Source organism: Papaver somniferum, chromosome 2 (assembly GCF_003573695.1).
Source record: "Papaver somniferum cultivar HN1 chromosome 2, ASM357369v1, whole genome shotgun sequence".
Lineage (NCBI taxonomy): Eukaryota > Viridiplantae > Streptophyta > Magnoliopsida > Ranunculales > Papaveraceae > Papaver > Papaver somniferum.
Window position 1 is genome coordinate 6,841,439 of NC_039359.1, and position 11,648 is coordinate 6,853,086.

The 11,648-nt window shown below is 38.8% G+C and overlaps 1 protein-coding gene across 1 annotated transcript; it reads left to right on the forward strand.

Moving 5' to 3' along the window:
* The first annotated feature begins 2,420 nt into the window (after positions 1–2,420).
* LOC113352942 (cytokinin riboside 5'-monophosphate phosphoribohydrolase LOG5-like) lies at positions 2,421–4,386 on the forward strand. Its single transcript, XM_026596687.1, has 7 exons — positions 2,421–2,574; positions 2,702–2,799; positions 2,899–2,929; positions 3,011–3,110; positions 3,191–3,261; positions 3,806–3,949; positions 4,261–4,386. The coding sequence occupies exons 1-7, from the start codon at positions 2,443–2,445 to the stop codon at positions 4,357–4,359; spliced, it is 675 nt and encodes a 224-aa protein (XP_026452472.1). The 5' UTR covers positions 2,421–2,442; the 3' UTR covers positions 4,360–4,386.
* Positions 4,387–11,648: the final 7,262 nt, after the last annotated feature.

Below are 11,648 nucleotides of genomic sequence, written 5' to 3' on the forward strand. Positions count from 1 at the left end.
GAAGAAAACCCAATCGTAAAACCAGTTACGATTGGTAACTAAATGCTCGATACCAACCGTAACTCAGTTAGGTTGATAACCAAATGCTCGATACCAACCGTAACTGAATTACGGTTGGTAACCAAATGCTCGATACCAACCGTAACTGAGTTACGATTCGTAAACTAAAATGGTTACCAACCGTAACTGAAGAAAATTCTCAGATATAAGAACATACGGTTGGTAATTGAACTATTACCAACCGTAACAACATCAAAATATCCAGTTACGGTTCGTAATTGAGTTAAAATCAACCGTAACTCACATAAACCCAGAAATTTCAATTTTAATTTTCATTTAAAACCTTAATTTTTGATATAAATTAAACTTAAATCGAACAAAATAAACAAATCCTAATTGGGTTTTCAAAACATACCTCATATAAGTCATTACACTACACTTGATTAATTTTCGAATCGTCAATTAGTCGAAGATGATGAAATTTTGAGTTTTAATGGAGGTTACGGTTGATGGGAGGAGGAAAAGAGAAGAAGAAAGAAAACAAATTTTCAATTTAACTTTGATTTAGGTTAAAAAACGGGGAGAGTAATCTAGTTAATTTACACTTTTTATAGGACATCCCCAACTAAGTAGAGGGACATTACTATCACACTGTCGCCTCTCTAATAAACCATGGCGTACATGGAACTAGTTACATTTTATTAGGGGCCACCCACCATCACAATCATCTCTCTAATTTAACTCACGTGGGTTATTTCTTCTTAGTTACGAATTTCCGAAATACATATTTCACCTCGTGCTAAGAAACGACATGTTCCAAAGTGTGTGTTATCTTAGAGTACTCCGTGCCATCAATTCCAGTGCTGATATCAACCATGGTAGCATCTAACTTTGAGTGCAGTATATGATTAAGGAGTACGTTATCTGTAATTTGTTCTGATCAATGATCAGATGGAGCTCACCTTTATATGCATGTATGCGCGCACGAAGCAGTAGGGGTGGGGTTACTTGTTAAGAAATCATCGGCAGGGAAGGATTGCGTTTAAAGGTGAAAAGTGTAAGAAAGATGAGCAAGTAATAGTGGATGAATGGCTGGTTTAGGACGGTGATTACATTGAAACCAGCACTTTTTTGTGCATTGGTGATGGCCTAACAGATCATCATATCTGTACGTAGTCTTGTAGGTAGGTTTAATTTCTCATCTCACTCACCATTCCCCACTTTTATTACTACTGATTTATTTATTACCATTATTACTTTCTACTTTACACTCCCCCCCATCTCATCAAAAGTGGGTCCTAACATCACTGCATTCCACACGTATAATTTTTAAACAGAGTAGTCGGTGACATTTGTAATTTCGGGCAACCGTTGGATTTCGATGTCTGGAAAGGTTTACGTTTCATAGAAGGCTAGATGAGACAGAGATTGACTACAGATATACTTTACTCATCTAAGAGCATCCACAGTCATGGAGTCGACCAAATGCCAAATAGCAGACCAAAAACTAAAAAAAATTGGCATTTTACACTGAGCAACCACAGTCGTGGAAGACTATTTTTAGTCAGGCGGAAGTATAACAAACGCCCCAGTTCAGGCGCACTTTTAATGACCGTCCCAGTTCAGGCGCGCTTTTAATGACCGTCTCATTCAGGCGCATTTTTAATGTCCGCCTCATTCAGGCGCACTTTTAATGACCGTCTGATATCAGGCGCATTTTTAATGTGCGCCTGATTCAGGCGCACTTTTAATGTCCGTCTAATTCAGGCGCACTTTTAATGATCGCCTGATTTCAGGCGCACTTTCAATGACCGCCTGATTCAGGCGCACTTTTAATGACCGCCTGATTAGTGAATTTACATAAATATTAGCCACTAATCTTCTTCTAATAACGTATTAGCCCACTAAACGAGTGAATATACCAACGTCCCATTGGGGCGTACATTAAAGCAACGTCCCATTGGAACGTAAAATATACCAACGTCCCATTGGGGCGTACAATATAACTACGTCTGTGTTGGGGCGTATGTATTACATGCGTTTGGTTAGGCGGAGTTTATAGATGCGCCTGATTCATACGTTAATTATACTTCCGTCTGATTTCATACGGTCACTAAAATCTCGTCTGCTTTCATACGCTATTAATACTTCCGTCCCACTATATTTCGTTTAGTCTGGGTTAACGACCACATTTGGTCTGAAACCCTAATTTTGGCGATCAAATTTGGGTTTGGTCCCTTCCGTTGCGGCATATTCTGAGACCAAATTTGAGTTTAGTCCCCAAATTTGGCCGTGACTGTGGTTGCTCTAAATGCTATAAAAACATGGAACGAGTGATGAAGTCATCGTTTAGATGTGTGGTATTTAACTCGGAGTGCTTCAACTTGATAACAAAATATTCCTAGAGAACTTTTTATCAACAGAAAGTTGTGGACAGAGAAAATGGTGGAAGAGAAAGAAGTTGGGGGAGTGATGAAAAAATCAAGATTTAATAGTATTTGTGTCTTCTGTGGGAGTAGTACTGGTAAAAGAGATTGTTATAGAGATGCAGCTCTTGACTTGGGAAAAGAACTGGTAATTTAAAGTCATGTACTCTGTGCATTATTCTCTCCATCTCCTGCATTTCCTGAACCCCATATATGATGATACGATCCCCATACGTCCTCACTTTTGTATATGTTGATGACCTCGTCCTGTACAGGTCTCTAAAAGATTGAGGCTTGTGTATGGAGGTGGAAGTATTGGGTTGATGGGTTTGGTCTCCCAAGCTGTTCATCAGGGTGGCGGCCATGTTCTTGGGTAAGTCTCTCTATCCCCCACCCCTCTCTTTTCAGCATGGTTTCTGATTATTTATTTTTCTTTTTCTGATTTTGTTTTCTCATTATCTGTTTTCTTCAGGATCATCCCCAAGACTCTGATGGGCAAAGAGGTGCATAATAGTGAAGTAGTCATGGTTTTACTAGAAATATACATGCATCTTGGCTAACTCACTTGAAAACTGTCACTGCAGCTAACAGGTGAAACATTTGGAGAAGTAATAGCCGTCGCAAACATGCATGAAAGAAAAGCCGAAATGGCTCGTCATTCTGATTGCTTCATTGCCTTGCCAGGTATAGTATTCATAAATGATCGCTATTCTCTTTCTTTAATTAATCTTTATTATTTCTTAATGTATTTTCTTTTCTTGCAGGTGGATATGGGACTCTAGAGGAGCTATTAGAGGTCATAAGTTGGGCACAGCTTGGCATCCATGACAAACCCGTAAGAGAAGTAAATTCTTTAGATCAGTGAGCTAGAAAGCTGAGGATATTTATCAATATGTTCAGCAGAATAAAAGCTGTCTTCAATAAATATTATAGATAGTACTGCAATGCTAATTAAAAAATGTGGAAAATTGATCATTTGTCCAAATATTTTTAAAACATGGTTCAAATGGACGAGTAAATATTATCATGAGTGAAATGGACATATAAAAAACTAGCAAGGATGAAACAAGATTCATCCCGATTTAAACTTAAAAATTAGCAAGAATGAAACTGGATGCATCCTGATGTAAATCAAAAATAAGAAAAAGTATTTAAAAGTTAGTAGGATGAAACTGTTTACATCCTTACTATTTTTACATTTTTATCCATTTAAACAGTATTAAAATCTAAATGTCCTTTTCACCCAGAAATTGTTGATTTTGATCTTTTTAACCAATTTTGTGTTAAAAATGTAGGATGATCGGTTAGGGATTTGAAAGTTGGACGTATTTTTTAACATGAAAAATGTAATAATATGAAGTAATGATACTGCCGTGCAGGTTGGATTACTGAATGTAGATGGGTACTACAACTATCTCCTTACATTCATAGAGAAAGCTATCGATGATGGTTTCGTCACTCCTTCTCAACGTCATATTATTGTCTCTGCTACAAACCCTAAAGAACTTGTTCAGAAACTTGAAGTATGTTTAGTCACTTTAATTAGTACTACTCACTATTGCTTTATGAAAACCATTGTGAATCAATGAATAGAATTACCTCATTTAAAATTCATGACTTTGGACGTAGAAACTAAGATAGATGGACAAAGTGGAAGGCATTACTTTATAAAGTTAAAGTCCGTTTACTCACTTTAGTACTACTCACTGCTGCTTTATGAAAGCTAAATTAAGTCCGTTTTCTTCGTGGTCTATTTATTTCATGTGGAATTAGTTGCTTACTTTCAAAAGGTTTATCTAATGAGCGGAAGGGATGGCGGTTTTGTTTTGCTTAGGAGTACGTTCCTGTGCATGATGGGATTGTCGCCAAAGATAAATGGGAAATGGAACAGGTCGAATTAAATGCTACTTTGCCGGCTGAGATAGCTCGCTAACTGTAGCCGAAGAACTAATGATAGCCCTAGATGGAAAAACGCTTGCCTAAGTTAAAGAAGAAAACAGATCATATATTACATGCTGACATGCATCAAAGCAGCTGATGGGGGGACTTTCTGGGCTTCTCGTTTTTACTTTATATATACCAGTATACCACTAATTTAGCTGGGTGCATACTTCTTATTTTCTCTAATCATATGTACTAGTATTATATTATATATGTTATTGTTTCAGGCGTTTTGATAAATAAGATATGACTAGTAGGAACCAGGAAGTACAACTACAAGTAGTAGATGTAAATCAGCTGAAATATGGTTGGTTTGGATATGTATAGTTATGAAGCAAAAGGTGTATGTCGGTATACGGAATCTTATTTTTTTTATTTTTTTTATTTTTTTTGAAAAGAAGTCTCGTTATTTTATTAAATATGAACTTCTCTGGTGTATGGTATCCCATCGAATCATTCGTTACAATTACGTTTAGGAAATCGGGGCATGTATGCTCCCATATGTTTGTCCAAATGTTGTTGTTGTTATTTCCTGATTGTAGTTGTTTCTTTGCCGCATAATTTGCTAGTCCATCTGCCGTTTGGTTTGCTTTCCTATATACGTGTGTTATCACGTATTGTTGAATGTGATTGAGATGACTGCGAATCTTCTGTAGCATAGATTGAATGATCCACGGGGTTTCCGAAGCTTGCTGCACAATGAGAGCCAACAACGTCGTCGAGTCTGTTTCAAACTGTATATTGTCTCATTCCTTTGTAACCGCCATTTTAGTAGCTAAGAGGAAAGCCCATGTTTTCACCACCAGGGATGTTTTGATACCAATTGGCGCCGCCATTGCCATGATAACTGATCATGTGAGTCTTTGCATATCTAACCTGCTGCTTTCGGTCTACCTTGGTTGTCATTTTCCTAGCTCCATTTGTATTAATTTTCATCCAGTTTGGTGTTGGTGTATTCCATTTAACCCAGATGGTTGTAGTGTTTCTTCTTGTATGTTGGCCGGTTTTCGTTTGGTTGTGGATATGATGTTGTATAGCCCATTTGTATTCTTGACTAAGCAGCATAGCTATATAGAAAGTTTGTCGTGGTGTTTGGATGATGTTGTTGTACACCTTAGCATTTTTTGTAACTAGATATTCCATATCATGAAACAACACAGTGTGAAGTCCTTTTGGGATGCATTCAACTTCAAGAATTCTTCAAAATTTGTTGGTAGCTGCAGTGTCGGTGTTGTCGTGTCTCCTCCTCTCTGTTGTTGGTGATGCGGGGTCGCCCTAGTCTGTTGATGTGGCTGACCGATTATGGCTGGTAGTGAGTGTGGTGGTAGGACAATGCCATTATAAGTATTGTGTTGTTCTGCATCACTGTTGGCATGTTTACACCCGAGCTCCCATGCCCTTTTGGCCATAGGGCATTCAAAAAGGCAATGCTGGTTTGACTCCGGTTGTAGGTTACATATAGGAAATATGTTGGTGCTCGTTATGCGCCTATAGTGTAAAGCTGCGAATGTAGGTAGTCCATCATAGCTGACTTTCCAGAGGAAAAGTCTGATTTTTTGAGGGCAATCTGCTTTCCAAATAGATTTGTATTTTTGTTCCATGTAACTGGTACTAGTTGGTTGTTCGGATTTTTTGTGGATGGGTGTGGCTGTATTAGCACTTCATATCCACTTTTGACTGTATATTGCCCTTTTTTAGAGTGCGGCCAAACTGGTTTGTCTGGGGTTGGAGGATTTGGAATATGCATGGCTTTGATTGAATTGCTGATGTTCAGTGGGAACAGCTGATCCAACATATTGGTATTCCAATTAAATGAGCGTGGTTCAAATAATGTACTAACCAGATTATTACCTGCCGCTCACATAGCTAACGTATTTGCATGCATGGGTATCCAGTTCTCATTAATTGCAGTTGACTTTCCATCTCCTATTTGGATTGCATAATTTGCCTGCACAAAGGGAGAAATTTTAGTTAGATTTTTCCATGCCGGCTTGCTGAAGTCTGAGGCCGTGGTATTCTTCTCAAAATCGACTCCTGTGGCATGTATTTGGATCTATACATGTTGTTGCAGAGTGTATCTGGTTTAGCATGTATCTGCCATACCCTTTTACCCAATAGTGCAAAATTATGTTTCCTGGTGTTCCTTATTACGAGTCCTCCCTGTTTTATTGGCAGATTGAGTTTCTCCTTACCAACCATATGCAATTTCCTGGTTGCCTTATCATGTCCCTAGAATAAGTTTCGTGCAATTTTTTCTATTTTGTGGTGGACATGTGCAGGTAGCAATTGAGTCTGCATAATGTGGTTAGCTGTCGGCAGGAGGCTTGAGTTTATGAGAAGCCATCTGCCTGCCTGGTTGAGACACTTCGCCATCCATCCTTTGGCCTTTCTCTCCATCCTTTGTAGTAATTAAGCAAAAATTGGTGAAGAGTTTCTCCGTTGCTTGAATTCCACACCTAAGTATTTAGGTGGGTTGTGTGTAATTGGTATGTCGAAACTTGCTGATAGCCAATCCTTGGTATTCTGTGTTGTATTTGGGTGTACAATGATGACTGATTTATGTAAATTGATTGCTTGTCCGGCTAAAGTAGAATAGCTGTGCAATATTCTGTTGAGATTATCACTAGTCTTCTGATCAGCTGAACAAGAGATGAGTAAGTCATCTGCATACATCAGGTGAAGTATATGTGGAGTATTTGTTGAAATACTCAATCCTTTCAGCTTTCCTTCATTTTCTAGTAAAGCTAGATTGGTAGACAGAATTTCAGCACACATAATGAATATGTATGGTGATAAGGGGTCCCCTTTTCTGAGGCCTCTCATTGGCTTGATGTGACCCAGTGGAGATCCATTGATATTGATAGAGTATATCACTGATGTTATGCACAACATTATATATTCCACAAACTTAGCTGGGAAACCCAAGGAAACTAAGGTTTGTTTCACGAAACCCAAGTCTAGACTATCATATGCTTTATTGATATCTAGTTTTATGGAAATTTTTGGGTTTTTTGTTGGTGGTGTCGAACGAATGTGGTGGAAAATCTCAGTGGTAATGGCTATGTTGTCATGGATTGCTCTATTAGGTACAAAAGCACTTCGGTATGAACTAATCATGAACTGTAGTATCGGTCTTAATCTATCCACCAGAAGTTTGGATATAATTTTGTATACTACATTACAGAGTCTGATTGGCCTAAAATCATTTGGATTGTTTGGGTTTTCTGATTTTGGGATGAGGTGATGTTGGTGTGGTTGAAAGGTGTTGCTAGTTCCAGTTTCTAAAAAAAATTGGTCACCAGGTTGATGATTTGGGTATTTGTTGTGTTCCAAAAAACCTTAAAGAACTTACTTGTGTATCCATCTGGTCCTGGTGCTTTTTCTGATCCAATAATTTGCAGAGCTTGGTGTATTTCCTCATTGGTTGGTGGTTTCATCAGTTGAGTACAGTGATACTGTGATATTCTTGGGGAAATGTTGGTGAATAGTTTCATATCTATCACCGTGGGTTCTGCTATGTATTGTTGTTCAAAATGTTGCACCATCATTGTCACAATTTGTCTTGGGTTGTAAACCCATTTGTTGGTCTTGTAGTTGGTGAATGTGGTTGATTCTATTGTTGATGGTCGCTTTGGTGTGGAAAAACCTAGTGTTGAGATCTCCATTTTTCAACCATTTCTGTTTGGGCTCTCTGCTTCTAGTATTCATCATGACAGTGAAGTAACATTAAATGCGTGTTTCGTGTCTCTGTTTCATGTTGGAGCCAGAATTTTAATTCACCACCAGTTGTTGTTGCACACTTTGATTATGCCAGTTGGATTTGGAATTCTGCTTCCTTTAGCAGTTCAGGTAGGTCACCAAAGGTTTGCTTGTGCCATTGTTGGAGAGCTATGGATGTTCCTTTCATCTTTTCTAGCATATTTTGTCCTGCATATTCTGCATTGTCATGTGAATTCTGCTTTTGCCATGTTGCTATTACAATATCTTTCATTTGTGGGTGTAGAAACCACAGATGTTTTATGCGGAAGTTTTTAGTGTGCCTTCTTGTCATAGCCCTCTCTTGCAACAAAAGTGGAGCGTGATCTGAACCAACTCTCAGTAGATGTATGATCAAAGCATGTGGGTGATCATCCAACCATGTTGGGTTGCCATACCTCTGTCTAGTCTTTCCATGATAAAGTTTCCATCAATTTGGTTATTGGTCCAAGTGTATGCATCACCCTGAAAGCCTAAATCAATAAGGCCATGAGTATTGATGAAATTGTTGAAAATTCTCACTTGGCTATTTGTCACAGGTCTTCCGCCTTTCTTCTCATGTTGTTCAATGATTTCATTAAAATCTCCCATAAGTAGTCATGAGACAGTTGGTGTAGAGACGATGGTATCAAAGTTTTGCCAAAACATTCTTGGAGTTGGTCGAGGGGGTCCATAAACGCCAGTAAACATCCATGGTTGAGAAGGTTGAGTTGAGTTGGACTGATGTAGGCATGAATAACATTTTGGTCCGCAACTAAGACTGATACATTGAGGTGGGAAGTCCACATCAAGCAGAGGCCACCTCTATGTCCCTCACAAGGTACAGTAAAAGATCCAAAAAAAAACTAAAGAAGTTCCCAAAAAAAACATATGCGAAGCAGTCTCTAAAGTTTCAGACAAGGAAATTAAAGAAGGTCTAAATTTGCATAAGTAATCATGCAATTTAGACACTGTCAAGGTAATGTGAATACCTTGACAGTTCCAGGCCATGTAACTCATTTCTTATGCGGGTGTTGGTTCAAGCCAACACCTCGCGCAATTTTTTGTTCAACATCTGCAATAGTCCTTGCATCTAAGGATAATCTCCGTGCTAGTTTGACTGGATTAGTAGGATTGTTGGATCCATTCTCTTTGTTCATCTCAGCATTTGTGTGCGTTCTTTGGTTTGTTGGGGTGTCAGAAACATTGGGGATCTGTGAATGTTGATTATGTCCTCTGGTAATCCTCAGTTTTCTAATTCTTGGAGTTGGGATTTCAAATGCCGACACTTTGGGTCTAGTTGTGTATTGTAGTTCCAGTTGAGCTATGGAGGCAAATTTGCGTGCTTTAGCTGGTGGAGGCTATGCCGCAAATTCTGGTGTGTTAGGGAGCATCAGGTTTTCTGGTAGCTTTGTTGGTGCTTTGACAGTCCTTCTTTTGTAGGTTCTTAACGGTTTCATAATTTCATGGTGATTTTCCGGTCCAGCATTTGTGATTACAATTACTTCCGGTTTTCCATTGACATTAAGGACAAAAGATTCACTTTAGCATCCTTGCGTTGTAACACATTCAATAGCACTTTAGTATAATCATTTGTGAAGAAAGCTAGCATTCTATTGATACCCGGTTTAGCTCTGGGTTGTGGGGAAGTATTCAATTTCGGGTCTTGCTGCTGATCCGATGAACTTGAATCTTTTGCAGGGTTTTCATCCAGGTGGGCCTTTCCTTCGCCTTTTTTACCGGGATTTGCCCGGGTTAATTATCACCTCTGTGCTTATGGTGCTCCACCTGTGAGTCGACTCCCAGTATTTTCTGAGCTGGCATATCTGACATGGCGTTATATGGGTCCTGTTGTTCAGATATTTTCCCGACATTCCTTAACTCTGCGGAGGATTTCTCCGTAGATTTTGCATGGGCACAATCTTTATTGCACTCTTTTTACGGCTGAGATAATTGGCTTGTTGCAGTAACTTTGTCAGACTTTTTTTGCGGGGTTACCGGGCTCCATGCTAAACCGCGCCGAGTCATTTCATCAGAGAGACGAGTTGGGAACGGTGGTGGGTTTGATGACTTAGTAACCCTAGAAATGTAAATCTTCTCCTTCTGAGAATCTTGTATTGGTTCTGTGAAGTTCTTTCCTTGTTGTTGTTCGTTCTGGAGGGAAGTATCCTGTTGATGTTGTTCTCTTGCAAGTTCAGCTTGTGTTGATGATGATTCCCCTAAAACTATGTTTGTAGCTCGATATTGTTGCATGCAGTTCACTCTTGAAGTTTTTGGGGTTGAAGCCTCAATCTTTGCATTGAGTTTTCCATAAGGAAAATTTGGGAAACTTCTATTGTTCATAGATTGTTCTACTCCTAAGAAGTTTGTACAGTCCTTGAACATATGCCTTGGGAATCCACATAGGAAGCATAATAATGGAATGTTTTCATATGAAGATTGAACCCATGTACCTTTGAAAATATTTAGCATCACTCCTGGAATGAATGGCTTGTTTAGATCCATCATAACATAAACTCTTGGCGGTGAACTCTCCATGTCCACTTGCAATACAGTTCATGTCTCAGATCTTTCTATGAGGTCCTTGATCGCGTCTTCATCAGTAAAAAATCTGGGTAGGTTTAGAACTTGAAGCCAAAAGGGGGAGAACTTAAAGCAGAGGGTTGGGTATTGAGCAAAAAAATTCCAATCTTCAAATAAGATGACATGCGGTCCTGCTACCCATGGTTGATTTGCGATAATGAAATCTTTGTCTCTATGATATTTTAGAGACATCTGAATGACATGCAAGGTTGAACTTGTTTCAATGTGGTGGATCTGGATGGGGAAAAGTTTGTTATCTAACACTCTTTTGATTTGGTAAAAGTCATCATACCCTCCTACCACTTTGACTGCAACATTGTGTTCATTTTGAGATTGCATGAGACTCTGCATTCTTTCTGTGAGTTGGAAGATTGGGATATGAAGTTCCTTTTTTGTGTGGAAAAAAGTTTATTTTAACTTGTTTTATGGTGGGGTTTTGTGATGGATTGATTTGTTGTTACCTTTCTGATTATGATGGTCGGGTGATTGTTCCTGAGAAAAGTTTTGGTTAGATTCTTCCTTTTTGTTAATTTTCTCGGTGCTACTCGAGACAGATGCAGTTGAAAAGGAGAAGAAGGTTTGATTAGAATCCTAAGAAAGGTTTTTATTCTTCTCCTTTAGGTTATCTTTTTGAGGAGATGGATCTTCTGGGGGAACCACGCATGGTGTTTGTTGCGAGTTTCCTGGTTGCTTTTCAGAAGAGGAGTTGTGAGGAATTGGTTTATGCAGGTTTGTTGTCGAGGTAGCGCGCCAAAGATTGGTGGTTGAAGGAGGTGCATGTTTTTCCATTGGTATTCACGTAGGTGATGGTAAAGAAGGGATAAAAATTCTCTGTAATTCAGACACCAATTTGTCTTGTGAGAAGAACCTCCAGTTGTGTTTCCCAAATCGTATAGAATCTTGCACGAATCTAGGGTTAAACACGTAACGATTGGAAGAATGTTCTTTGTTAAACAAGAAGCA